Here is a 12,599-nt window from a genome sequence, read left to right on the forward strand (position 1 = left end):
TAGAGAGAAAATATGGACTAGAAATTAATGATTTCACTAACCCTTGAATAGCTTTTCAACATTTGGATGCATTTCCCCTTCCTTCCAAAAAGTCACGTGACAAACAACCCCCTCCATTAGAGTGCTGGAGTCCAAGATTTCACATCCAACAGATTTCTACCTGAAATATTTACAGGTAGATACAGAATAATACAGAATAATACAGAAACCTTCCAGGTTTCTAATTCCTATATGAATTACAGAAAGAAAACATTTTATAAATGAAAAATCCAATATAATTCCATGAGGATTCCACAGAAATTTCCCTACATCTTATATAATTCAGTGGAGATGGGTCTGTATGCTAGATTTAATTTAAATACTGTCATAACTTCTGGAATTCCATAACAGGAAATAATATCGCACACAGTTCCATCACAAGTCTCCAAAACCTCCAAAAATATAAGAATATTATCTATTAAATTTCACAAGGCATCATCTTAAGGCCAATGTATTACCTTGTAAATAAGAATTCCACTTTTAATCACCATGGCCAAGTAGATTACTTCCACAAGATGACATTAACCTATTATTTTTAAAACCAATATCTTTACCTACCTCTGTTATTTTCAAGAGCAGAATAAATGCATTTGAAGGTTTTCCTTTAGGGTAATCTATCACAACAAAACCAGAAATCTTTGCACTATAGCCATTAGTGCCCATAACTCCACAAAAATATAGCTTTTTCCTGTACATGCCCAAAACACAACACATTTCTCAAAAGCATGCTTTAAATTTAGTTAAAATAACTCAATACAGCAGCCTAGACCAAACATGCCATGAGCTCATCTTTTTCAGCTTTGCAGAATCATTTCAGTTTTTTATTCCTACATCTTGACTGCCTTTTGCCAAAATATATGGCACTGGCATCTCAGCATTTCTTGCCTGCATTAACAGAGGTTGGCTGCTTTGATTTCTCCTTGAAGTGTTTAATAGGGACAGGGCAAGCCTCCAAAGGCAGGGGCTGGAGTTCGGACACGCATCTGCAAGGGAGCTGCTCACAGCATTTAGCCTTTAGAAAGGAGTTATTTCTCATTTATTACTGAGAGCTCTCTCTGCCCCCTTTTGAAGGGCAGAGTGGAGTTATTATCCCTGTTTCACAGATAGGAAAGCAGCACTGGGTCACTTGTCCCAGCTGAAGTCCCAAGCACCTCGCCTCCAGCCACTTTTTGCAGAGTGATGCTCCAGTTGATACCCTGCAGGGGACAGAGGCATCCCTCACAGGAAACTCAGCTGGGGCTGCACTCTGGCCTACTGCCATCACATAATGGTCTCCCATTTCCCTCCCAGTGCCCTCAGGTCTGCACCTGAATTACAGGGAATATAATCCAGCTCACTTCTTTTGAACTTTGGCTGCCCCGTGCCCCCCCCCCCCCCCCCAAGAACGGCAGCAACAGAGCAGGCAGTGAAATCATGTCTGTTCAAGGAAATGGAACAGGTGTAATTTGGATTCCATATACAAATCCCAAATGATTTGTGGGCTTAACATGAAAACTGGCAAAATGCTTAATTATGTCATTGAATTGAGATCAGGGAGAAGATAAACTGGCTCCACTGAGCCAATGAGACTTTCACTGCTGGCTTTGCTGGGTCAGTGTTTGACTCCAAATAAAAAGAGAAGCTTCTTCTGTAAATCAGATGATCCTTTACAGGATCTGATCTAATGCTGAAAGAATTTGGAAAGACAAACAGAAATTCAGATCCTGGTGAACTTTCAGCTTCAAATGACAATAAAGAAAGGAGTGGCACAGGAAACTGAAACCCCATTGCACAACTGGTCTTTAGGAAATGAAGATAATGTGGAGTACATGACATGTTCCCAGGAGAGAAGCACCAGTAAGTGCCATCCCCAAGTGGCTGCCCTGTAAGCACTGGGCACTTCTGCTCAGAAATTATCAGGTTCATAAAAGTTACAGATGATTCTATCATGTTCCCCCCTCCAATTACATAAATTACTAATGTTTGGGATTACACCAGCTGGAAAAAATGCATTAGCACAAAGGATTAAAAGCATGCTCGATGCAGAGGCAAAAATTCATATGGTCTCTGCTTTGCTACAGCATGAGGAAAACTTTACCATGATGTGTTAATTTCTTGAAAAACACAAGTGTCCTTTTTCCTGGGTGATGGCTTTCTTGCAGATTTTTAAGATAGATGGTGAAGCAAATGCCATCCTGTATACAGCAGTGATCTCATCTCCCAGTATTGTCAATTAGGGTTGCAACATCAACTCCTGATATAGTGAGGAGCTGGCAAAAAAACCTGACAGCAACCTGTAATTGCCTGTGCTGGGAAAGAGTAACTGTGCACCCTGCAATATCCACCAGGAACAAGTGGCCATAAAAATGGGGCAGGTACCACTGGATTGCCTGTTGCTTTCAGCAAATTGGAAATAACCCACAGAGTGATGTTTTGGGTGATTTGTTGGTTCATTTGAGGCTCTGACACCAGCTAAAGTTGTCCAGCTCTGACACAAGCACTCAGCCAGGAGCCACAGCTATCAGGGAGCAGTGAAAGATGAGGCAAACACAGAAATTGCTCTGGTAGGAGAGGTCTGGTCCCATGAGGTGAGAGCAAGCCCAGCTCAGTGGGAATGTCAGCAGAGCAGGCAGCTCCTGGATAGCCCAAGAGTTTGCATTGCTGCTCCTGTTCCTGCACACTAAAGGGCCACAAAGGGGAAGAGCTGCTGCTGCTGCCTGGCTACAAACTGCTCAGGACTCAGAACAACTGCCTGCCCTCAGCCATTCTGCAGTTCCAAACAATTGTACTGTCTGTGGGGTTCTGAGCAGCATATTCATTGACATTTTGAAGAGGGGAAAAACTGTAATTTCAGTCTTTCACTGACTCAGCTTTATAAGTGATGCCACTTTGTAAAACTGGCCTAGAGAGCTGTATCCTGTTCATCACTCCCTAGGTATTTCACACCTTTTGACCTCCTGAAAACAAGTTTTCCCATCTTACACACAAGAAAAAACAAACAAACAAGCCAAATTAAAAGACAGTAAATTGTTTTCCAATTGAGTTTTTTAACCTAAAGTAATACTATTATTAAAAATACCTAATTTAAACGAGTAATTCCTAATTTAAACGAGTACGCTTGTAACCTTCAAATGAAAAATAAACACAAGAAATATTTTCTCCAAATATTTCTGTTTAGCTGAACACAATTAAAGAAAACATCCAAGCATTCTGACATAGTTTGTATGCTTCTCCCCTGAGGCAGGGCTGCAGACAGAAGAGGAATTGTTCCAAATATCCATCAATCCCCAGAAGGCAAGGCCGAGCCATCTAATTAGACACTGAGCAAAGGGTTTATTTCTTCCTTCTTTCTATTTATAATATCTTTTACATAAATCCTTGGGTCCTTACTTAACTTTTATTGAAAAGAAAATGCTAGACATTTTCCCCAGGTACCTACTGAGCCCCACTGAACCAAGACTTCAGGCTGTGACACACATACTCCACTGTCCCATCCATAAAAATGCAAGTGCCACATCCATAAATATCAATAAAAGGCTATTGCTTGAAACAGAAAGAGAAAAGTGCCTTCCAGCATAAGCCCAAAAACATAGATCACCAAATCCTCTGAATCTCTTTGAGTACTTTTGTCTAAATAAAACTGCATGGCAACCTCTGACTTGCTGAGTTTTAGAGACTGAAGGGCAAAGGATAGGAAAACCCCTTTTCAAGATGTAACTTGAGAAAACTGCTACAGGCTGCTCTAAATAAAGAACATGAACACTTCCTTAGCCATCCTTACTAAATTGCCATCCCCTCGAGGGAAAAAGCAAAACAAAACAGAATCACATTGTTTTTGTGTTGCCATAGTCATGAATGTTAGCAGAAATCCCTCTCACCATCCCTGCAATTTTGGACCTGGAGGATGCCAGAGATGTTCAGCTCTGTCCAGATCATTTGGCAAGGAAATCCCCACCTTTGCCATGCACTGCCAGGGTCTGCCTTCCCTTTTCATGCCAGATACCTGCCAGCCTGGGCTGAGAGCAAAACGAAATGTTGCAAAGCAGGACAGGAGTGATCTGAGCCAAATATGAGATCCAGGGACTCTGACACAGACTTAATCCTTCTACCTCAGTCTTTCTAATTGAAAAAAAAAAAAAAAAAAGAAAGTAGCATCAATCACCTACTTTGTAGGTCATATATTTGCAAAGCCCTCAGGGAGATGAAAAGCATTATACAAACTATATGCACACATGTTAACGCTGATTAATTTTCTCTGTGCAAACATACCCTTTTTTCTTCTTCATTGCCCCTCCTCTCATTATATCAGCAGCCTCATCTGGAGGAGGACGAGGAACTGCTGACAGCTGAAGTATTTTCCGCAGTTGTTCTTTTGAGATTCAGAAAGGCAACCACTCAACACAGCCCTGTGTTCAGCTGACTGTTTCCTTAATAGCTTTGCTCTTTCATGTGTTTCCTCATTTTCTGTTACATGAATTTAAAGCAATCTGATTTCCAAGTTAATTTGAAATGATGCAGGATCCATTAGTTGAGGGTATCATTTGCAAAATAACTCTGAGAGACAACTTTCACTCACTACACTTTCAGATGTGCCCTCAGCTAACAAAGGCAGGGCTAGTGATGTGAACAAAGTCAGCAGAATTCAACCTAAAAAGCATGTCTGTGTACAGAGGCACAGGGATACAGCCCAACTGCATAGGAGCCTTATAACACATGCAATAGCTCCTCCACAGCCTGAGCTTTACACCAATGAGCAGCCTTTTTGTGACAGTGCTTACACCAATGACAATCAGAATATATACAGCTTTTCAAAAGACTACCTGTATTGGCTGCACAATTCATGAGGATTAGAATTTAAATGTTTTGTGGAATGAAACTTCTGTTTCAGTTGTCACAAAGTAACCAAGGGTGAAACTGAGGACTTCTGTTTTGTCACCAGCTCTGCAATGGCAGTTCCCATGTGATATAACAGAGGCTGTTCCCCTGCACCAAGGGGATTTCTAACTTACAGCATCCAATATACAGCATTTACTTATGGAACAAACTACACTACAAGTTCCCCAGAGCTGCTGTGGAATTTTCCTCCTTGAACTCAAAGCTTTGTACCTGGTCCCAAACAACTGGCTCTGCTTGCCCAGGGGATTGGGACCAGATGACCTCCCAAGGTCCTTTCCAGCCTCAACCAGCCTGTGTTTCTGTCAAATGGGCAATGGCCTGGGGCATCTTGGATGGATGGCCTCTGAGTGCCACTGCAGCCTCTGGTGTGGACACTGGAGATGTCACAAGCGACACCTCAGAGCTGTCCCTGCATAAACACAATCAGAAGAACCCAGATAGCTGAAGTGGCAATTGCCAGAGGCTGGAAGCTGAGGGGAAATTCAGAGCACTGGCTGAGGGACGGAGAAGTGGCTGGATTTTCCTCCTCCTGTTCACCAAGTGCAAATCTCCACTCTCAGATGTGCCTGCAATCAGTAGCCTACAGGCAGGAGCCCATGTGCATATCCCACAATGAATCCAGGAGCCTTCTGAGACAGCAAAGTCTGCCTTGTATTTACTGACCACCTAATGGAGTGGGAAAGCTGAACAAGAACCCAATACAAACATGACAGGCTAATGTTCCAGCTGCTGTCTTTAAGATAAAATCATTAAGGAATTTGATAATGCTACCATGAGTCTTGGAGGACAACCCTCAAGAAATAACACCCCATCTCTGTATTGAGCTGTGTCAAGCACATACACACAAAAAAACCCTGTGTTTAAAAAGAAAAGCAAGGATTTTGAGTAGCTTTGCTCCTGCCAAGCAATCTGCTCTCAGCTGACTATAAAATCTCTCATGCTGTAACACCAAAACTCCCAGGCAGAGAACACACTGGCTGGCAATATTATGTTTATGTTTGAAGTACTTAAAAGGGAAGAAGTAATCATGCCTGCTTTCAGAAAATGAGATGGTGGTCTCATTAGCAAAAAAAATTCAATTGCAATAGTTACCTCGGCATGTAAAGGACTCGCTCTGCCACCACAAATCCCACCCTGAAGAAGAGGTTGCTGGCTGGGATGAATGGGAAAACCAGGAACAACAAGCCAACCAAAACTTCTTTGTGTTCCAGTTTCTGCAATAATACAAAATTAAACAATATCAACTAAAAAAATCAAACTTGATTCACCTCTTTTTTGAGGGTCATTAAAAAAGCAACTCAGATGAACATTTGGCATGTTTTGCATTTAAAAGAAATTTTTATGAGACACTAATTTTTTTATATCTGTGCACTCCTGATGCATCTAATATGCCCAGAAAGTGCACAAACACTACCCACTGTGTCTATTATTACCCTTGGTATCTTTCCCAAGGTCAGCTCTACTATATGCATGGCACAGCTATCACCTAAGATATCACTCATATTGGTAATATGTAAATACAGAGTTGTGTGAATGTATACATTAGCATGTCTACGACAGTGTGACTCTATGTAAATACCCAAATGCATATCACATACACACAGACTGCTGTGTTCAATCCTAAATGTTTACAACAGAGAAAAGGCTGTTCAATCAGTCACATTTTGTGTAAAGAAAACTAGCCCTAAGTGACACATTAATGCAGTCATTTTATCTCTTTCAAGGAAAATATCTACACTTGAAATGATACTTTCGCACACAAGGTCTCCACAGTCATACAGAGTCAGAAATCTGAGACATGCTGTATGCTAAAATTAATGTTTTTCACTTGAGCTCAGTTAATGCCCTCCACTTGTACTCACTTTCATGTTAGCTGACTCTGTGAGGAGGAATGGGATGACCACATGCAATTCAAACCAAGCGTGATCCCTGGGGCCAGCCCGGGGATGCCGTGGCCACTCATCCTGCTATGGAGAGACCCAAGCCTCCTGAGCAAGCTGAGCTTCAGGCTTAGCTCCGCCCTAAGAGGGTAAATCTTGCTTCTCAAAGAGTGGCACCAGGATAGAAGTGTAGCTTCAGGCCTGTTCAATCACCCAGGCAGACATCTGTGCTCTCCTGGCTCAGATGCTGCTTCTCACGGTCTGCAGACACCCCGAGAAGCTCTGCCATGCCCAGAAACAGATGCAACCACAATCACTTAATGGTTGCAGCACTTTCTAATTGTTGTGGGCAATTTCCCAGTTTTGGAGAGCAAATTGACTTCTCTTTGCCAGAGGGAGCTACACTTAGAAAGGTTGGACAAAATTTTTGAGTAGAGAAATGGAGTCCCATAAATGATGGGTACTCCATTTTGAGCTGCTTTTGCATGGACTGCAACAGCAGTCACCACTGGTCTAGAGAGTGGCTGAAATTCAGGAATCCTACTACTAAAATATATTCATCCTATTCTATGGGAAAGACAACAGGTCTTTTCTGTGGGTACCAAAAGCAAGGGGACAAGTCAGGAGGCTTTGATGTCCTTTTGGAGGAGCTAAACCACAGGATCACAAAAATGTGCATGGATTTCCCCTGGCTCAAAGAGGAATCATGAGGCAGAGAGAGGAGCAGAATTCACGTTTTCCAGACTTCTTTATCAATATGTGCTTTAAATAGCACCACAGTTATCTATAGTACTCCTATTACCCTCTTTTCAGTATCCTGGATTCACAGTTACTAGTGCCTACATGCAGTCACAACAGCATGTAAGTACATTTTTCTCAGAGCTGAAGGAGACATCAATCCATATTGATGATGAGCAGAGATGCCTGGTAATTACAGCAGAAAATTTAATTTGGGAAAAAAAAAAAAAGGATTAAAAATTTCTTCTCAACTCTGAATCAAAATTACCAGTTCTAGCTCAACTTCAACTTCCCTCCCCACCCAGATCTGGAAATATACTCCATTTTTCATGTGGGTCTCCCTTCCCACTTTGTCTGACCTGATCATGGTGCCCATCTTCTGCTACCACTCTACCCCAGGGGTTTGACACTAAGGACCAGGAGGCACAACAAGGTATGCTGGGCCTAAGGGAGTGCACTAGCAAATACAATATTCTCAGCCCCCAACATACACATTTGCTTTCAAACAAACTAGCTATCAAACATTTCTCTAGTTTCTGATCATTAAATTAATAATTGGGAAAACAATCTCTAGTTAAACATCTCTAGGAAGGACATGGTGTTATTCAAGGCTGCAGCACTGCAGATAAGCAAAGGAAACTGAATGCTAGAGAAGGACAAATAAAACTTGTTCATCAAATGACAAAGAGGAAAATGTGGGAATTAGCTCAGTTGAAGGATCAAATGGCTCTGCATGCCCTTTTTCTCCCCAGAACAAGCCACAGCTCCTTGCTAATGCCATTGAGGGCTGCCAGCTCAGTCCCTCGGGCAGGGCTCAGAACCCAGCAGACACAACCAGCCCCATGGAGCAGCAGATCCCTCCGTGGTGCTCCTTATTTCTGCAATAAAAACCACCAGGCAGTGCCCTTTTTAAAGCTTTCCATTAAGGCAGAGGCCTTTGGGAAGAGCTGGTCCTCAAAGCCAGGCTTCAGCTGGTTCTGGGCAATGTGTGGTTGTGCCTGTGAGCCACTCGTGGGGCTGCAGGAGCAGAGGGCAGCAGCACCTCCCATGCAACACAAGCCATGGGAAATCCCCTCCATGTGTTTTTCTAAATAAAACAAATCCAACCTATACATAACCTGTTGCATTTTCCTGGCAAAGAAATAAAAGAAATATTAGGACCATTTCTTTGGTTTAACTACTTTGGTCATATGATCCCACTTGAGATAGCTGAGGTAAAGGTGTCAGAATCAGCATCTTCCAGGTGCCCAGAGCAGCAGTAAAAGCTTTTAAAGAGTAATAGGCAATTGTGTTTGTCTTCCTTTCTCCTTAAAATAAAATAGCTAGGGCTAGAAATTATAGATCATTGCATTCAGAGAGACAATTCCTTTCCCCTTAAAGACAGTGTTTCCTTTTGGAAATACAAAGCTTGTCTTGCTGTCACTGTAGTCTCTGGTGGGGGGAATCACCAAACACTTTTGAATTAACTTCAGAATGATTTCTCTTGTCAAAGACAAACCAACTTCAAATCAAAATAGCATTTGTTATAGTAAATAGCTTGGTGGGAGGGAGGCATTTTGAAATTCATCTCTAGTTCATTACAATGAGGCCTTCATTACACTGTAACAACAAAACCCACCAATAAAACAACAAACCAAACCAAAACTGATTTAAAAAAGAACTTTCTAACTTTTATTTCACAGACTTATCAAAGAACAAAAGAAAACTATTTCTCCCAAGGGCAATGCAAAATAAGTGTCCCATAGTCTCAAGCAGAATATCAAAGAATCACTCCAAGGTCAAACATGATCAATACAGCAATAAATCTCAAAAACTGCTTCCTTAGCAATGTGGGGGAAAAGGAAGAAACTCTAGAATTTATAACTTCAGAGATCTTTCCATTTTATATCCCATATTCCACTAAAGCACAAGTCTTGTACAAGGCAGAACCCTCTAAGTGTGAGTGCAGGAGGAGCACAGATCACTTCAGCATTACTGCCATAACTGTGACCTTGCATCAGTGAATTCCTTACTCTTGCCCTGGAGGAGGCATGGTCAGAGGTGCCAGATCCATGAAGTCTGCACTGTGCTGACAGCACTGATATTCACCTTGCCTGGCACCTCCAAGGGCTGAGGCACTGGAAAGCAGAGCTGTGAGGACAGCATTTCTCCTGGCTGGACTGAGCTGCACCTCAGGGAAGACAACAGCTGGGCAAACAAATCCAAGCAAATTTCATTCTGTTCTACCTCAGAATGTTTCTGAAGGTGTTTATACTTGCTTGCCTGTTTGATGGAAAGGCAATCAAACAGGTTTAATTCCTTCTTCTAACTGTTTGGTTTTTTTTGAGAATGAGAGAATTGTCACCTCTCCACCATTTAGATCCAACATCTCCATGGAGTAAAGATCTCCTTCCTACCAAAGGCATCAATCCCTGTGACAGAGAGCTCTGGATGGCCCAGTGCAGTGAGATGTTCTGCTTGGAACACCTGACTACATGCACAGAAAAGCTGCATCCAGGAAAGCTGGTAGTGCACAGCTGTACCAAAGCAATGATTGCTATTACACATTTTCAAACCCTTCCAGGCCTGAGAGGTAAGTGCATTATCCATCAAAAGAGACACAGAGGCCCAGAGAAGCTGCATGACTCTCTGCAGACCACAGACAGAGGATGGCACTTCTTCAGTTTATTCCTAACATCCATTTGTACAAACCCTAAGTGCAGACTGCACACAACCCTGCTTCATCTATTCCTGCAATGTGACTCCTCAGCAGCCTGCACCAAACCACTGTGAGCACCTCACCTGGCAAGAGGTCAGCATCTGCAAACGCCCACTCCTGCACTTTCCACACAGACAGCATTAAAGATAAAAGGGATGGTGTAGAAGCATGTCAAACTCACTCTCCATTCATGCATAAGGTGATAAAAAGAAAGCATTAAGCTAATCAGGAATTAACGCTAGGGATTGATTCCTTCAGAGGAAAAAAACCAAATCTCTGTGGTTGTAAAGCTGACAGGAGCTGTGGGTGTTTGCAGGTCTCACCTGCCTGGTGCACACACAGATGGGCCACGGCAGAGCTGTACCACACTCCATGCACCATCAGCATTGCTCTCCTTCAGGACACCAGCAGAAACCTGGATGGGACACACACACCTTGATCTACCGTGACCAAACTGCACTGTGGTAATTACACTCTGCTGCCTGTGCCACTGCTTCCAAGTGAATGATGCCAAAAGTCAGGTGTCAACAGATGGTCTGAAAAACTCAACCATTTGGTAAGCAAAAGGTAACTTACCAGCTTCAAAACTGGCTCAGACACCTGTCTTAATCAGCTTGCTCCTAGAAAAACAGCCACAAATTCTGTAATCACCACACTTTATTAGGAGTTTTATTTTCTCACCTCATTAAAAAAAAAAAATTAAAAATCAGCATCTTGAGTAGCTCCAGCTACTTGAATGCCAGGCTTAGTAACTCACTCATTTCCTAAAATAACTAAATTTTTCTTAGTGATCATCTAGTTTTGATAGAAATAGCCATAGATTTCTAATGCTATTTTGATAATCACTGCTGACTGTGTATTAACTACCTGACACACTGACACTATTTCAAGCATTTGGCAACAACAGAAACTATTTTCCAGTTCACCAGCTGCAGCACCTCTTCAGGAACTGGTGCAAACATACACCAGAAACTGGAACATAGAGTCAGAATCTGAAACCAAAACCCAAGAAAGGTGCACTGCCTTCCTCACCCAGGATCATATGAAGATAAATCCTTGGCACACATCTCAGACCACCCTAACACGATCATTCCCTCCCTGTTTCCAGAAGGAAGAAAGTCCTGGTCTGTACCAGGTAAAACAGGACAGATTTCAGAAATGCTGAAAATGCCTAAAAACTTTACCAGCATGAGAACTGTGGGTGCTCAACACCTCTGAAAATCTGATTTTCAATTACGGAATTAAAGCAGAAAGCAGTCCTTTCCCATTCCCATAACAGGGTACAGAAATATATCCCATAATAGTTCATATTTTATAGTAGCATCTCAGAGTAAAATTTTGATATCCACCATTTCTTTTTCCCTGTAGAAGTCAGCTACCCATCCATTCAGCTGTGTGTTTATGGTCTTTCTCACCCAAGATTCTGAAATTCCCTAAGATATAAGCTCATTTTCCCAATCCTTAATCTCTGCAACCTCTAATTCCACTTGACAAGCCCATTTGAGCTGGATGAAGAAGCACACAAATCTTTGAAAGAGAAGTGGAACATTCCAAAAGGAAATAGAAAAATCAACAAAATTGCTCCAGGAATTAGAATAATCCTTTTCACCTTGTGGTTGCTTTTCATTCTGTGACTGCAGGCGGCTTGACTACGTGGGGAAAACAAAAAAAAAAAAAACACAACAAAACAGGTAAAATTCAATGCACAAATTTGCAGTACTTAAAAGCACGATCTTTGGAAAAGCAACTTGGTTCACGGTGAATTTGCTCTTGAGAAGGTAACATGGAACAAGAGGAGCCTAACAAAAAACAAAACCCACACAGCAGCTTGGCACCCCAACGTTTAACTGAGGCCAAGCAGCCACAATGAACACTCATTACCCCTCCCAGCCGTAAATTTCTTACTCCTCATTTCACCTACACTCTCCTGCTCACCCCTGCTACTGTGCCATTTCAAAACCTTTCAGCTCTGAGTGGGCCTTGAAACACTGACTCAAATCAGAAGAAGAAAATGGCAGAATAAAAGGAGTAATTCAGCCTTAATATGCTGAAAATGGCAGACCTCCCTGCCCCCGTGATAATTACCTCCACCACCACGCTGCAGGCAGTGAGAGCCCATTTGGTGAGATGCTGAACATATTCACAGGGAGCCAAATCAGAGCTGCTTCAAGCTGTGGTTATATTTACCCCGAGCACCACGCTCCAAACCTGCTATTTCCAAACATCCACCACGCAAGGTGTGTTTTGACAGTTCTGTGGCTGCTTTTTTCACCCAAAACAGCAGTCACATGCAGACTAGGGCAGCTTTTCCCTTTTAGTCTGTCAGCTGGCCCAGAGAGCTCCCTGGGCAGGCTCCCCTGCTCCTGCCA

General features: G+C 42.4%; 1 protein-coding gene across 3 annotated transcripts in view; it reads right to left on the reverse strand.

The window, feature by feature from the left end:
* TMTC1 (transmembrane O-mannosyltransferase targeting cadherins 1) overlaps positions 1-12,599 on the reverse strand; it is a 166,458-nt gene that overhangs the window by 58,971 nt on the left and 94,888 nt on the right. For all 3 annotated transcript variants that reach the window (XM_064737429.1, XM_064737419.1, XM_064737413.1), the window contains one exon: positions 6,007-6,128. In XM_064737429.1, the coding sequence (XP_064593499.1) occupies positions 6,007-6,128 (122 nt within the window). The remainder of the gene's footprint in view (positions 1-6,006; positions 6,129-12,599) is intronic.

Source organism: Zonotrichia leucophrys, chromosome 1A, assembly GCF_028769735.1.
Source record: "Zonotrichia leucophrys gambelii isolate GWCS_2022_RI chromosome 1A, RI_Zleu_2.0, whole genome shotgun sequence".
NCBI classification, from domain to species: Eukaryota; Metazoa; Chordata; class Aves; order Passeriformes; family Passerellidae; genus Zonotrichia; species Zonotrichia leucophrys.